This window comes from Symsagittifera roscoffensis, chromosome 5 (assembly GCF_963678635.1).
Source record: "Symsagittifera roscoffensis chromosome 5, txSymRosc1.1, whole genome shotgun sequence".
In the NCBI taxonomy this organism is placed as follows: domain Eukaryota; kingdom Metazoa; phylum Xenacoelomorpha; order Acoela; family Convolutidae; genus Symsagittifera; species Symsagittifera roscoffensis.
The window spans coordinates 60,827,273-60,843,182 of record NC_087066.1 but is presented as its reverse complement, the minus strand read 5'-3'; the positions used below and the strand labels follow the sequence as shown (position 1 = coordinate 60,843,182).

The following is a 15,910-nucleotide window of genomic DNA, read 5'->3' as shown; positions in this document are numbered from 1 at the left end:
CCACGCAGATCGTGTTCATTCTTTATCTGTTATCTCTATTGTTAGCTAGAAATCTGATTCAACTTAATCTTATGATCATTCAGGATAAATTTCCTAAACCAAGGTTATATTCGAAACTAAGCAACAAAGTAATTCTATCTAACAAAGTATTTAACTCTAAAACAATTTACGTATTGTTCAGCAACAAAGGTTTCTTTCTAAAACCTCGGCAAATCTCACAAACAAATTTCGACTATTTGACTAGCCATTTACGACGGAGTTTCTTTATACCATTCAAAAAGTATTGTTGTCCTGAGCCTAAATTTGAAAAGATAATTCACCTGTAATCAGTTTTCGTAAAATTATGGGGTTTAAAGATTGCCATTTTGGTCAATTTCGGACAATTAACGGGCGATATTTTTTCGCGCAATTAACGCATAAGCGAAGATTTAATCCATCGTAGAAATCGTTTCAAATTGGTTCAAGGAAGCTTGTTCGCCATAATTGATTTGTTACTAGGAGCGAAGTTTATCACTTTGTATTTTATATGGTGTGTGGGGGGATGATTTTCAAAAAAAACCTCAAATATTTTATTTTTATTATATTTGATTTTTTCATGCTATTACTGCTCCATAGACCTTAAAAAGCAGTCTGAACAATCAGGGCTTCGCCCTGATACGAGCAGTCTTGTTTTGATTTCAATTCTGTTTTTGATCTGTTTCCTTCTGACACTGATTCTCCCATTTCAATCATTTGTTATTTTGTTATGTCAAGTTCTGTAAAAAATTTTTAATTTTGTTAATCTTATTTGAGTTCTTTTTGGTTTCTTTTCTGAATTTTTTTTGAATTGAAATCCTCGTGTACCAATCTATTTGATCTTTAAGTCGATAAAAAGAATTTTTTTAATAAATAGGTCCTAAAAGCTCAATTCGTTAAAAAGAGTTTGTTTTGAACAAATAGTTCCATAAAAGTCGAGTCGATAAAAAAAATATTTGCCGAGTATATATACCTGCTACCATGTTAAATGATGCTACGGAGCGAAAAAAATATATGACATTTCTTAACATTTTAGTCTGATTCACTGAATTATTTGTTATTTTGTTATAGCTTCAGTGCCATTGTCAAGGTCATACGCTTTGATAATTAATCAAAACGTTGGTCATATCTATCATCTCTTGGCGCTTCCAGAGGGCGAAAATCTGAGGGGGCATATGATCTTTTTGGCGCTTCCGGAGGGCTCAAAAATCCGTTTGATCTATTTCGAAAAAAAACATCGACAAAAATTTTGCGCACTTATTCTCGAGAAAACCATAGATCGCCGCATGCAGTAGCGGATTTAGGGGGAGGGGTATGCCACTCTCCCCATCAGGCTTTCCATATCGCGCATTTTTTCGGTCAAAAATTTCTAAGTGTTTAAAAACGCCTTTTTGGTCTGTTTTTTCAAACCCTCCCTCGAGAAATCTTAGATCGGCCCCTGCACGCATGTATGCTTTGCCTACTCATCACCTCATTCAATTAGCTGTTAAAGAGTACACAGGAACCAACTGTTGGTTAGTTGGTCTAACCCGCATTAGACTGATAAAACATTATGGTAAAATCACGTTAATTTAACAATGTTAACAAACAAACAGAAGCAAAAAAATGATAAAACTAAGGTAAAATACGAAATTTAAAAATATGAAACTATATGTTCTAGAAAGTTGTTGCGAAATGAGGAGATGAGGAACTGTGAATTACGTCATTTAGAGTCCTAGTTTGAACTTGAGTCCCAGAGCCATTTTGTTGTCGAAATTGCCCACCCATGCTTGTCCATCGGGGTCCAGGAATTCCCCGTCTCCACAGATCCTGCAAGGAAACAACTGAAAATTTCATGGGGAAACGTTTAATACATTTGAAAGACTGTTGAGTATACACGCAGATCGTGTTCATTCTTTATCTGTTATCTCTATTGTTAGCTAGAAATCTGATTCAACTTAATCTTATGATCATTCAGGATAAATTTCCTAAACCAAGGTTATATTCGAAACTAAGCAACAAAGTAATTCTATCTAACAAAGTATTTAACTCTAAAACAATTTACGTATTGTTCAGCAACAAAGGTTTCTTTCTAAAACCTCGGCAAATCTCACAGACAAATTTCGACTATTTGACTAGCCATTTACGACGGAGTTTCTTTATACCATTCAAAAAGTATTGTTGTCCTGAGCCTAAATTTGAAAAGATAATTCACCTGTAATCAGTTTTCGTAAAATTATGGGGTTTAAAGATTGCCATTTTGGTCAATTTCGGACAATTAACGGGCGATATTTTTTCGCGCAATTAACGCATAAGCGAAGATTTAATCCATCGTAGAAATCGTTTCAAATTGGTTCAAGGAAGCTTGTTCGCCATAATTGATTTGTTACTAGGAGCGAAGTTTATCACTTTGTATTTTATATGGTGTGTGGGGGGATGATTTTCAAAAAAAACCTCAAATATTTTATTTTTATTATATTTGATTTTTTCATGCTATTACTGCTCCATAGACCTTAAAAAGCAGTCTGAACAATCAGGGCTTCGCCCTGATACGAGCAGTTTTGTTTTGATTTCAATTCTGTTTTTGATCTGTTTCTTTCTGACACTGATTCTCCCATTTCAATCATTTGTTATTTTGTTATGTCAAGTTCTGTAAAAAAATTTTAATTTTGTTAATCTTATTTGAGTTCTTTTTGGTTTCTTTTCTGAATTTTTTTTGAATTGAAATCCTCGTGTACCAATCTATTTGATCTTTAAGTCGATAAAAAGAATTTTTTTAATAAATAGGTCCTAAAAGCTCAATTCGTTAAAAAGAGTTTGTTTTGAACAAATAGTTCCATAAAAGTCGAGTCGATAAAAACATTTTTTGCCGAGTATATATACCTGCTACCATGTTAAATGATGCTACGGAGCGAAAAAAATATATGACATTTCTTAACATTTTAGTCTGATTCACTGAATTATTTGTTATTTTGTTATAGCTTCAGTGCCATTGTCAAGGTCATACGCTTTGATAATTAATCAAAACGTTGGTCATATCTATCATCTCTTGGCGCTTCCAGAGGGCGAAAATCTGAGGGGGCATATGATCTTTTTGGCGCTTCCGGAGGGCTCAAAAATCCGTTTGATCTATTTCGAAAAAAAACATCGACAAAAATTTTGCGCACTTATTCTCGAGAAAACCATAGATCGCCGGACAAAAACTTTGCGCACTTATTCTCGAGAAAACCATAGATCGCCGCATGCAGTAGCGGATTAAAGGGGAGGGGTATGCCACTCTCCCCATCAGGGTTTCAAACTCACGCATTTTTTTTCGGTCAAAAAAATTTCCAAGTGCTTAAAAACGCCCTTTTGGTCTGTTTTTTCAAACCCTCCCTCGAGAAATCTTAGATCGGCCCCTGCACGCATGTATGCTTTGCCTACTCATCACCTCATTCAATTAGCTGTTAAAGAGTACACAGGGACCAACTGTTGGTTAGTTGGTCTAACCCGCATTAGACTGATAAAACATTATGGTAAAATCACGTTAATTTAACAATGTTAACAAACAAACAGAAGCAAAAAAATATATGAAACTAAGGTAAAATACGAAATATAAAAATATGAAACTATATGTTCTAGAAAGTTCTGTTGCGAAATGAGGAGATGAGGAACTGTGAATTACGTCATTTAGAGTCCTAGTTTGAACTTGAGTCCCAGAGCCATTTTGTTGTCGAAATTGCCCACCCACGCTTGTCCATCGGGGTCCAGAAATTCCCCGTCTCCACAGATCCTGCAAGGAAACAACTGAAAATTTCTTTGGAAACGTTTAATACATTTGAAAGACTGTTGAGTATACATGCGGTCCTTCAAATCACAAGTGAAAAGATTAATTTGACACTCTAAGGTCAACTATATACGAGGATTCTTCGAGATGCTTTGTTTTGTGTGGATAAGTTTGTTCAAAGTGAAAATTATTTCCCAATTTTGAAAAACACTACAAAAACACTATCACAAGTAATTCAGCGATTTGCAAGCAAACTTTATGGTAGAAACAATGAGTGGATTTATGATTTTCGAACAGAAAGCTTTGAAAAAATTCGAGCTAATGAATTTTGCGATCTCTTTCGAACGTTATAACTACATTTATCAGCTTGATGTTTTGTTTTGAATCAATATAATTTCATCAGTAAAGTTACTGGCATATAATTTCCAATAACTTGACAAAAAAAATTGACAATTTTTTTGCAAAAAATTGACGCGATTATTCGGTCAGCACATTTCAAAAAAGTCCATTTTTTGAAAGTTCACCCCTCTCGGATAAATCCTAGATCCGCCCCTGAGTCTAAATGATGTTTTCCTTGCTTCTTACAGGAGTTCCATCCAGTAACAGATTTTGAAAGCTTTCCATAATTGGACAGTGCCCATTCAAATTTAAAAACAATTGTATGGAAATTTTGGAGACAACTCCACCAATATGGCCATTTTTAGCTTTCGAAAATCAGTTTATTAATAAAGCTGGCTGACCTGTTGTCCTCGAAGTGTCCGGAGTAGACGGCGCCGTCTGGCCAGTTGTAGCGCCCACTGCCATGGAACTTGTTCTCGTTGAACTCTCCCTCGTAACTGGCTCCTGTCAATCAAAAGCAACCGACACCTCATCTTCAATGTATCACTAGATGTCTCGAAATTGATAGCAAGAAAACTCCACACTAGATGAGATTAAATCAAGGAAACATTAATTAACAAAACATGAAAACAATAAAATATTGAAAGGGAGAAATTATACATCGGTGTCACAAATCGTTATTTCGACCTTTGTTTTTGTTAGTCGTATAATTTCTCCCTTTCAGTATTTTATTCATGTTCAGTCTTATGCTTTCCCAAAACCGTTTGAAAGCATACTTCGACAACACTTTAGCGTCGCTAAAACCTTTTTAAGCGCCAGTTTCTACTTTTGACCTTTTCCACGCAAGCTCGCAATTTGAAAGCTACCTTTTGGAAACTTAGGTGGCGTTAAAAAGATTAAACTTAAAAATAATTACTTTTCAAATCACGGAAAAAATTTTGGCTCTTCTTCCGTCGCTCTCCAAATATAACCATCAAATTGACGGCGCAACTATTGGATTTACGAAGTTGTCCATGCAAACAAAATGTGTTTGTAATTGTGAATTTAGACTTACTTCATAGCAATTTTCAGACAATTGGATTAAAAAACTTGAACAAAAACTTTGAAACTTACAAAAAATCGCAAGTGCGAAGAAGGGTAGACAGTTTATAGAAGAGTCGTTAGAAGATGGGGGTAGTTAGACATACGGTTCCGCCGGTAGATGTTTGAAGGGGGTAGAAGAAACCCTTTTTTAGCATCTTAGTAAAAAATGAAAGAAAATGTGCAGGCTCAGTGTACTAAATCTGCGTCTCTCTTTCATACCGGAGGGGTACTCCACTGATCCTTGGCCTGTCATGGTGTCATTGAGCCACTCGCCCTCGTACTTGGTCCCATCTGAGGCAGTGTGACAGCCTTGTCCCTGTCTGAAAATGGTCCCGTCTGGTTTGCGCATGTAGTCACCGTCTAGAAAAAATCAACGGCATCAAAGATAGGTTAAGTAATGAACTAATAAGAGAACTAGTAGTTGCCTTGTTTTAGAATAGCAGGTTTCTTTTTCACTTGATGCTATTAGTGTTCGAAAAAATTGAGTGGTTCTTTGTCTCCATTAAGGAAAATGCTGTTTGCGCCGTAAGTTGAAAAGAATTTTAAGCACGCTAACAAAGACGGACATACATCTAGTATAACTCATGAAAAAGTTTTTAAAATTTTTTTCCTTTAAGACAGAATTCAATATTTCAATAATTTTATAGAAATTATTGTTGAATAACAAATCCGTTTTGAAATTATGCAAAATTAAAACATTTTTCCATACCGTATCTGTCGCCATTTGGAAACATAAACACTCCATTCATCATCCGGGGCTCTAAATTCATTACTTAAAATAGATTAATTTTCATCTTGAAAGTAGCATTTCAGAAATATAATTTTTTGATGAACTTCTCTCAATTCTTTAAAATTTAAAAAATACTGACCTTCATCCTCAACTTGTTTCTTTGTCTTCTTGGCTAAAAAAGCATCAGTCATTCAAGCATCGAAACTCGGAGTTTCAGTTAGCAAAGACTCAAATAAATCATACATTTTGGTCGGTTTTAATCTAGTCTAGCTGGGAGCCTTTGAAAATAGCAATAGCGCTTTAAAATAAGCTTAAATAATTCTAATTCAAGATCGAATTGTCTGGACAGAAATATATGTTATGTATTTATTGATGCTAGGGTATTTCAACTGTTTTCGAATACCGTCTAAAAATAATAAAAAACTACTTACGCGGCATTTTACAGCTCAATATTGGTTCCAAAAAAAATCAGATCAAATAAACAATACAGAATCTGAAAAATAGACAAAAATGCACGTATATTAAACCACACTGAAGTTCGATTGGTGTTACGATTGAACGCACGTGAATGAAAAACGGTTTCACAGATTTAATACCAACAACGATGTGAAAATTAAAAGGCCTGTTTAATGAAAAGAAAGTAAATTGATTCATGAAAACCGGATAGGATACAAAGCAAAGCCATCTAGCAGATCATGTACTCAATTTAATAGCGATCGAAAAACAAGTTCAGCGTTTTTCATGCCTTTCAGTCACACGAAGATCGTGAAACATATTCCAGAGTTTATACAGTTTCCAGAGTAATAACCATAATAAAATATTTTCAGGCAGAAAAAAAATTAAAATTCACAATCAACACACTTACTAAAAAATATTAGTATTGTCTTAGGAGATCGCCATCGGAGCTACAGATCCGTTTCCAGGTGACTCTGAGCGAAAATCTTCTTTTTTTGTCTACATTCTTGAGATCAATGTCTTATTACTTATTTCGAGGAAGTCCTAAAGTTCAATTTACATATTCATGGGAAAGAAACGGTTATGACAAATCGAAACGGATGAAAACCTTACATAACAGAAAAGCTAGAATTATTTACCAAGAGTTTAGCTAGAATTATTTACCAAGGAAATATATGGAAGAATGCAATGCGACAACTCGCAACAAGAGAAAACTCGCAAAAAAATCTACTCGCATTAAAAGACAACTCGTAATATACTTACCGCCGAAATCGAGCCTACGAGTTGCTAGCTTACCAAATTTCTTAAATACATTGTCATGAGTTTCAATCAATCAATAAAACAAAATTGTAGGCAATTAGTAGTCTCATCTTTAATAATTTCAACCTTATCATCTTGATACAGCAAGAAAGAAAACTGTTTAAAACACAGAAGCAAAGCGGAGTTTCGCACCATTTGCGATACAACACAAACATAAAAAAACAGAAGTAGGAAAAAATGAAAAAAAAAGTTGAAAAAACTAAGTGAACCAGGTCTCAATACAAGATAACTGTTTTTCGAATTTGTTATACTGATACCGTATGAAATACGTATCTTCAAAAATTGAACTTTGCGCAAAAGCTTTGTTGTTTCTCTACTAAAATAAGCGTAAAAATTTAAAGATATTGGAGCTTCCTTATGGACATAACTTTTCTTTTACAAAAAATAAGGAGTCACCACTTCTGCAGGAAAAAGTTCTGCAACCGACTTTTTCGTTGGAACCCTTAATTTCGGATTCGACTGAGTATTTTCTAAGAAAAGTCGTCGAAAGCTTTCTAAAAAACGGTCAAAAGTTCAAAAACTTGACTTTCCAAAATTCATAACTGTTTTTCTCTAAAGAAGTAACTGGTCGCTTAAGCAGAAAATATTTCTAAAACCGGATATTTAGATTGAACGTTTAACATAAAAAGTTTAGTGTAATTATTGAAAAAAGTCAAAAAATTTCTATACAACGGTCAAAAAACAACTAAATTGTATTTTGAATTTTCCGAGAACCATAGCTTTTCTTGCAAACAATTTCGGACATAGCCGCTTATGCAGAAGAGAATCACAAAACTTGTTATTTTGATTGAACCCAAAAACTCCGATTTGGAGAAATAGTTTTGGAGAACAGTCAAATAGTTACAAAAAACGGAAAGAAAAACAAAAATCGACTTTTCCGGGGGACTTACAAAACGAAGCGTAGTCGATTAAGCAGGAGAAATTTACACAACCCTTTTTTTTGCACGGAACTAAAATCTCAGACTTGGGAGAGTATTCTGTGAGAGATCAAAATCAAAAACGTTACAAAAACCACAGGTCAAAAAATTTTCGAGGGCGATAATTTTTGGTGTAAGAAAAACGAGTGAAATTTTTGCAAAAAAAATTCAAAGGCTTCTTAAACAACTAAAATAAAATTTTAAACAATCCCACAAATTTTCATTTTACCTGTTTGCAGCACACACGATTTCTAGGCCAAGATGCCGACAAAATTTGAGCAGACAAACAAAAGTTCAACTATTCAGTTTTTAACGGAAAAAAATCAATTTTATACACACTGGGGATAAAAAAAGTTCTGCCGCATTGCTTCCAGACCTAATGGTAAGAAACCTGGAAGTTTCGAAGATTCAATAATGAAGTAAACTCAATTGCTTGTAAGAAAATTTGTTTGCCGGGAAAAAGTCTTTTTCCCAATTACACGTCACTTGCTCTCGCAAGTGTAATTTAGGTTAAAAGAAATATGTAGGTTTTTCAAAATGTTTTGTGTTATTCTGCGACGTGTAAAAGATCTAAATTCATCAGTGTAATAGTCGAGAGCTATGAATTTTGTTTGAACCTATCTTTAAAATCGACAGCAAAAAAAATCCAGGGGCTGTCTGAAATTGCCAGTCTTCATTATTGTACTAACAGTAATTTTGAACATACAGTTTTTGCAATAATTTTTTTTGTATCTTAACAAAATCCTCCAAGTAAATTCCACTAGCATTATATTGTTATCAAAATCTAGGAAACCGTATGCTATAATGGACTCCGGAAACGGATTTATCATTAAAAAAGCTGTGTTCAGCAAAAAAAAGCGCCTACTTTTGAAAATTACACTATCATATTTTGATAAACCTCTATAAACCTACTCAAAGGATGTCACATTTTTATATATATCATTGAAAGACCGAAAAAGTGCAATTTATAACTTTTTCGATTTTCTAAAAACAATAACTTGTGCTAACTACTTTTTCATTTGGTTTTTATTATAAATAGATTTTTTTTTTTTTCATATATGTTTTTTTGCATCCGAAGCACTCTGCTTACTGCGAAAGATTTGCTTTCAATTATTGAGTTGTCTACCGTTAGTGTAGATTATTTTGACAGCGAAAAAAGATGAGTTGCTCGATTTGCAAAAATTAGGTAGATCTTTATTGGTAAAAAAAAATAAATAGCATTGAACCGATTCTTGTCGGACACAATTTTTATTCTTGGAAAAAATTTCTGAAAAGATCAATTTCAAAAAAAACAGCCTTATCCAATTTTTAGAACAAGTACTGTAGCGTTAAAAACTTTCTTTAGATCTATAAGGCAGACAACCTAAAGGTTCTCAAGATCAATATCATCCCTAACTTCATTAGTGATGCATTAGTAAGTTCAGTTAAAGTTAGTAATGCATCTTCGAAGATTGAAATTCAAATCAAATTTTATTAAGAACATTTTTTTTTAGAAAATCATCAATCATCCGTAAATAATGTTCTCCATATTTTAATTGGCATTTAGCAGGATATAAAACTGTTTCTAGCATAGAAAACTATTTTACTGCAATGGGAAATGGAATTATTGATAGAAACTATTATTGAAAAAAGCCAAGTGCCTTTAAAAGGGTCAATAAAAAGACAAAAGCATGAAAAAATAGCAATTTACTGTCTGATTGCGTACCAATTAGTTGGCCACAAATCACTTTGGAATGGTTATTTGAAACCGTCACCAGAATGGCGCATACGCCAATTGCATAAAATCGCATACAATATAATCAAGCAAGTTGGCAAACAATCGAAGCTCAAGCCAAGGAAAAGCGATCTGCGTAGTACAACACTACACTCGCACGCTCGCGTGGGTAAAGCTATGAATCATTCACATTCTAAACAGAGTTTTTTGTTAAAATCATTGCAATTATTCGAAAACAGACAGCGAAGTTTCAGTTGAAGCTTGAAGCAGAATAACGAAACCTAGCCAAAAAAAGGCTGAAAGTATACTAGGGGCCCAACTAACGTAGGAAGAATTTGTTTGATAAATTTTGGTGTTTCGATGCTGGATAGAATAGATAATTTCAAAAAATGGGCTTCACCCAAAACCTTAAATGATTCTGTAATAAAATAAGAGTGCATTTTTTGAGGATTTAGAAAATTCCGAAATACATCACAAAATTCGAACAAAGTTTAAGGCGTAGCCGCTTTTGCCTCACAACCGGTTGCCTCAATTAAACCCTTGATATCAGATTCGGCTGAGTAGTTTTCGAGTAAAACGCTCAAAAATTAAAATATTGACTTTTCTCAGGGCCATAACTTGTTTAGTAGAAAAATTAGACATAGCCGTTTGATCCTGGCATTTTTTCAACATTTTCTTTGATTGAACCTCAAATCTCATATTTCGGAGGGAAGTTTTCGAGAAACCAAAAAGTTTAAAAAACGGTCAAATAATCTAAAATTTGAGATTGCCAAGATTCCTTAATTTTTGTGGAATAAACTTTTGAAAATTTTTTATCGAAAATTTTTCGAAAATAGAAAATATATCAGATTAAAACTCTTCGAATTTTGGAAAATTTGTGTTCTAATTTTTTGATAAAAATAGCCCAATTTAAGAAAAATGGATCAATGATTAATTTTTTATTCTTGGAAATCCAGAAAATAAAATCCACTTTACAAACTAGAAGTCTTTCACACGTTTTTCCGCGCCATTTTCACTTTCGCAATAAGGAGAGCTCAAGTTACCTAGATTTTAGCAGATTAACTTGATCTGAAATCAAAATTTCACATATACGGAATTGTAATCATAAGTGCAATAAAATGTATGAATGCACTTCTGTAGTTATTAGAGCATTTTAGCCCTTTTTCCGAAAACAAAAACAAACAAAAAACATGAAGAGTATGTTTTTGCTCTTTCACACATGTTCTTTCACGACATGGCATGAATGAAAAATGAAATATTAGAGCGCATGAATGAAAAAAGAAATCATTTGCATAGTTTCGCGTACTTTTCCGGGATCTTTCACAATTTTCCGGGCTCTTTCACAATTTTCTGGAATCTTTCCCTCAGAAAGAGCCAAAACATACTCTTCAACAGTTAGAACATAGTTGAAGATGGCCTCGGGCAAAAGATCCATACTCGGGCACTTAGTGCCCTCAGGTCGGGCTCTTTTTCCCTCAGGCATCTTTCAACTATCTTCTAACTACTACCAAGACCAATATAAATGAAAATCACTTCGTTCTTTTAAACTTAATCAGAAAGGCAAAAAGTATAGATAGAATGAAAACTATTTGACCGAATTGGCCTGACTTTGAGAAAACTGAGGCATAGAAAATAATGTAAATTCAAAGACAATAAGCAAATCCATAATCAAAATTTTAGAAAAACAATCGCTCAAATCAAAGAAAAAAGTTCTCAAATGTTTGAATCACGAATTGTAATGTTGCTCTGAAATCGTACAGAGTTTCGATATCATTCCAGTCATTTGTAAAAGCGAGCTCACTCCGCTGCAAATTCGCATATGTGTGAACCCAATCTCCTTAATGAAATCTAACTTAAGCATCTCGTCCATTTGTTGACCTTTGCAGACCCGGAAAACAGATGTTATCAGGTCTTCAGAAGAGTATCCCAGCTTCCACAGATGATTTAGAATTTTGTATGCTTCATTCAGTTCGCATTTGGTGCAGAAATCCAGCATTTCTTTTACCATCAGCGGGTGCGGCTCATCGCAGACTTTGAACACGTTCTCACTCGTTACAAGTTCAAATCCCGCAACTGTCGATTGCAGGTTGTTGATGGCCTGAAGATTTTAACACCATAAAATTGACATATTTTTCTTTGAGGGTGGATAAATTGTTCCGCCTAAGCAATTTAGTCTAGTGACGAAAATTACAACGAGATAACTCGCGATTTTTTCGATGCTACCACATCTGCTCGAGCAAATCTCAAATAATTAACCGGTGGTCCAGAAGAAAAATTCGAAATTGTTTCAGTGTTCAATGCAAAAAACAAAGCGCCAATTAACCTGTCGCATGTCTCCTTGTGCTGTGAACACAACAGCTTCCAGTCCATCATCCGTGCTCTTCACCTTCTCAAACTCACAGATCTGCATTACTCTAGCTAGTATTTGTGCATCGGACAGACTGGAGAAGCGCAGAATGGCGCAACGCGACTGTATCGGCTCAATAATCTTGTCCGAAGTATTACCTACACTCAAACACAGTCACTTTTTTCTTAGCGCTATTAGCCCTGTAGGAGCCTAAGCAAAAAGTTGGCTGGAACTGAACATAAAAAAGAGAGAGATAGATAGACAGATCGATAGAGAGAGAGAGAGAGCTCAACCTCACAAGGCAACGCGGAGTCGCAGAATCGAACCCATGATCCAATGGTCTCAGAAGTTTGATCCTACTTCCGATTACATAACCACTTCGCCACCCTAACCGCCGCGTACTTTTTTGTTACCAACAGAATGACAAAAAATGGTGATGTGAAAGCTTTTTATCGGTTAGCTACCCACTTACAATTTTCGACAAATTTTCAAACAGTCACTCTAAGCTGGTTTGATTTCCAGGCTTAACATGCTAAGATTAAACAATTAAATTTATACTTCAAGGAGTGTTTTCAAATAGAGAAGTAATGGATTAGACTTTGGTACGCTAAAAATTTCACCGCCCAAATTATATTTAGGACAACTTCAAGTTGTATATTAGACGAGAGAAAAAATCTGCTACTAACAAGCCAGGGCAAAACGAGTCGTGTTTGAATACAACTCCATGGTCCGTCTTAATGCCTGTTGTGCCCCATCGGTCATTGAATCTGCCTCGTCCAAAATGATCAACTTGTGTTGATTTTCTCTCAAAGTCACTTTCTTCTGAGCAAAATTTTTGATTTTGTTTCTGACGACGTCGATGCCTCTGTCATTTGAGGCATTCAGCTCAAGCACGGCCTCTTTGTACAGGCCACCCAGAAGAGTACGCGCATAGCAGAGAATGGCAGTCGTTTTTCCAATTCCTAATAACTCAAGTGCATTACAATGTCAATTTCTCAACCAATACTCAAAGATAATCAAAGGTAAGAAACAAGGGAAAATACCCAGAAAAAAAAATTGTCACTCTAATAATCAAAATGGCTCGCCCTAAAAAGATTTTACACATTTAACCCTAAAAATTTAACGAACAAATATAAGGCCCCCCCCCAAAAAATTTTTTTCGTATTATATGGCGGATCCATTGGGGGATAATATGGCAAAAAGATCTCACCTGGTGTTCCGCAGAGTAATACATTGGGCATGTTTCCCTTGAGTGCGAAGTGTTGCAGCATCTCAATCGTGTCTTCATTTCCCACAATATCTTTCAACTCACGTGGTCTGTGTTTCTCCACCCACGGAACAGATAGGTTGTTCTTCGTCGGCTGCTGCTGCTGAGGAGGCACCACTTTCACAGTTTCCATCTCTATCTCGAAATAAAACACCAGTCAAAACATAACGTCAATGGCGACAGTCAAACAAAAATTCAGTCGAACAGAACTTCAATTTAGTCTAGAGCGATTCATCAGAAAAGATTGTAAACTGAAATACATGCACAAAACTTGCGTACGGTATACAAAAAGTATTATGATGATAATGATAGTCGACTTGTTTATGGTGTTAGCCCGATATTTGGGACGTCCTGCATGCTGTCGCCGAGTCAAAGGAACGTTGCGGGCTCCATCGGTCTATTGGGGTTAGGGCCTCAGTGCTTTGGGGTCAGCTAAAAAGATGCAGCCTTAAAGAAGAAGACGACCCTTCGTGTTTCTAGCCTTAACTTTGGGATCTGGGGGTATAGGCGAAAATGACCAGCCCGCGACAACACCCGTGACCCCATGTTGTTGAAAAACCCAATATGCTCATGAATCAAGAAATAAGAGATAATACAGTTGGTGCTGCAACTGCGGCTAAACTAGCAACCCAGGCCCTCAAGAGTAGTGTCTCGCTCATGTATCAACTTTGTGCGAAGATATGTAAGAACAAAGCAGGCATAACACTTCACTCGAGAACGTGCCAGAAGAAAAAGTCCCTTGCGAATTCATATGTTAAGACGACCTTTGATTGTTCGTGTGGCGTGAAGTGTAAGACAGCTGCAGGGCTAGGCGTCCACACGAGGAACAAGCATGAAGATGAGTTCTTCTCGGAACAGAAGATAGGAGTCAAGGCGAGATGGACAGACGACGAAGTAAACTTTTGGCCCAAGATGAATCCAAGCTAGTCCTAAGCGGTGAAAAAATTACTGATCCAAGGACTGCAACGAGCCTTCACCAGTAGAACACTAGGAATCAGAGGCCAGAGGAAGAAACCTAAATATCAGAATAGAGTGAAGCACCTGGAAGATGCCCAAAGACCAGAAGAAGCCGAGACCCAAGAGTCCGACGAAGAATGTAATGTCGAGGAACTTGTGGATCTCCTACAGAATGCAGTGTTACATCCTATTCTCAAGGATGCCACTCTTAACGCTCTAAGTGACAAGGCGAACCAGAATGTAAAGACCCTCTTGCCAAACAAACCTCAAAAGGCTGCCACAGGAAGACAAGCGAGGAAAATACCAAGTAGCAAGAAAAAACTAAGGAGAATCCTATATGCCAGCGCTCAAGACCTGTACAAGAAGAAACTTCTCGAAGTTTTACAGGATGACAATCTAAAGAAGCTCACCTTCAGTGGAAACGAGTTCAAAGAAGGAAGAGCAGAGCCTGCTATTTGGGAAGCCTTCACGTGGCGGCAGGTGTGCATCCTTGCAGAAGGATCTCAAATTTCCCATACCAAAGAGTGTTTGGCCAAAACACATGGAAACCAGTGCGGGTTTTTGCTGAAGCACCATAGTGACCCCGATCTATGGTGGCTTCTAATTCTGGCAGGGGATATCGAGCTGAATCCGGGGCCGGTGAAATGGCCTTGTGGATACTGTGGTGAGGCGGTTAGTAGCAGAGTCTGGTCTATCTACTGTGTTGATTGCAAGAATTGGATACATCAGCGCTGCGCAGGGATGTCGACCCAAGAGATCAGGGCACATCAGAATTTCAGGTGGCATTGTGGGTGTGTTACAGTTCCCACTGTCCCTGTTGCTCCAGTTGCAGTTCTGCAGCCAGCCACCCAAACTCGGAGACCAAGAGTGACGACTCCAGTGCCCAGATGTTTGAAGATTTTGCAGCTGAACATCGATGGTTGGAGAGGTAAGGTCACCAGTCTCAACGAGTTTCTCGACGAGAAGAAAATTGATGTTGCGTTGTTGCAAGAGACGAAGCTGATGAGTTCTACTGCTGACCCTAGTGCTAATGGGTGGAAAGTCCATAGAGCAGAACGCACGGTTCATCTGGTGCAGAATGAGCAACCTCAAGGAGGTTTGGCGGTGCTCGTCAGACCTGGAGTCCAGTCACGCAGGTTAGAAAGTTTGAATCTTCCGACAGGAGCTGCTTTGGAGTCGTTGGGAGTTTCAGTGGAGACCAAGCATGGCTGGATGAATCTCTGGAATATGTACCGTCCTCCTGCTACTGGTGGTGCAGACGTGAGAGATGCTGCGTTGTATTTGAACCATTGGCCTAGAGAGAAGAGTTCTGTTATCTGTGCGGATGTTAATGCGCATGGTTCATGGGATGCGAACAGAGATTCCGATCAGTTGGGAGAAGAAATTGACGACTGGTTGATTGACAACAGTATGGCGCATGTGAATAGTGGCATTCCTACACGGGTTCGGCAGCTGGGTCACGCGATGGTGGAAACAGCACCCGACATCACCATTGTGCACAGTTCTGTGGCGAGTAGTTGT

At 36.7% G+C, this 15,910-nt stretch overlaps 2 protein-coding genes across 3 annotated transcripts; both read right to left on the bottom strand.

Moving 5' to 3' along the window:
- Positions 1-1,565: 1,565 nt before the first annotated feature.
- Positions 1,566-6,477, bottom strand: LOC134845829 (MORN repeat-containing protein 2-like). Of its 2 annotated transcripts, none has more exons than XM_063862917.1 (6): positions 6,344-6,477; positions 6,052-6,084; positions 5,892-5,942; positions 5,402-5,542; positions 4,501-4,603; positions 1,566-1,824 (listed from the first exon to the last, which is right to left on the bottom strand). In XM_063862917.1, exons 1-6 carry the CDS (start codon positions 6,348-6,350, stop codon positions 1,722-1,724), a joined length of 438 nt encoding a protein of 145 aa, XP_063718987.1. In that variant the 5' UTR covers positions 6,351-6,477; the 3' UTR covers positions 1,566-1,721. The 2 variants fall into 2 exon arrangements, with proteins under 2 accessions (XP_063718987.1, XP_063718986.1); XM_063862916.1 differs by lacking the exon at positions 1,566-1,824 and adding an exon at positions 3,516-3,766.
- Positions 6,478-11,461: 4,984 nt separating this feature from the next.
- LOC134845814 (replication factor C subunit 2-like) lies at positions 11,462-13,567 on the bottom strand. The gene is made up of 4 exons (XM_063862896.1): positions 13,376-13,567; positions 12,852-13,127; positions 12,142-12,323; positions 11,462-11,916 (listed from the first exon to the last, which is right to left on the bottom strand). Exons 1-4 carry the CDS (start codon positions 13,563-13,565, stop codon positions 11,545-11,547), a joined length of 1,020 nt encoding a protein of 339 aa, XP_063718966.1. The 5' UTR covers positions 13,566-13,567; the 3' UTR covers positions 11,462-11,544.
- Between the last annotated feature and the right edge of the window lie 2,343 nt (positions 13,568-15,910).

Coding starts and splice junctions, on each gene's coding strand:
- LOC134845829 (XM_063862917.1), bottom strand. Junction 5,943..6,051: donor GAAACAAGTTGAGGATGAAG/GTCAGTATTTTT, acceptor TAATGAATTTAG/AGCCCCGGATGATGAATGGA. Junction 5,543..5,891: donor TCCAAATGGCGACAGATACG/GTATGGAAAAAT, acceptor GATTTTTTCTAG/ACGGTGACTACATGCGCAAA.
- LOC134845814 (XM_063862896.1), bottom strand. CDS start 13,565: ATGGAAACTGTGAAAGTGGTGCCTCCTCAGCAGCAGCAGCCGACGAAG. Junction 13,128..13,375: donor ATTACTCTGCGGAACACCAG/GTGAGATCTTTT, acceptor TTGAGTTATTAG/GAATTGGAAAAACGACTGCC. Junction 12,324..12,851: donor GACTCGTTTTGCCCTGGCTT/GTTAGTAGCAGA, acceptor GTTTGAGTGTAG/GTAATACTTCGGACAAGATT.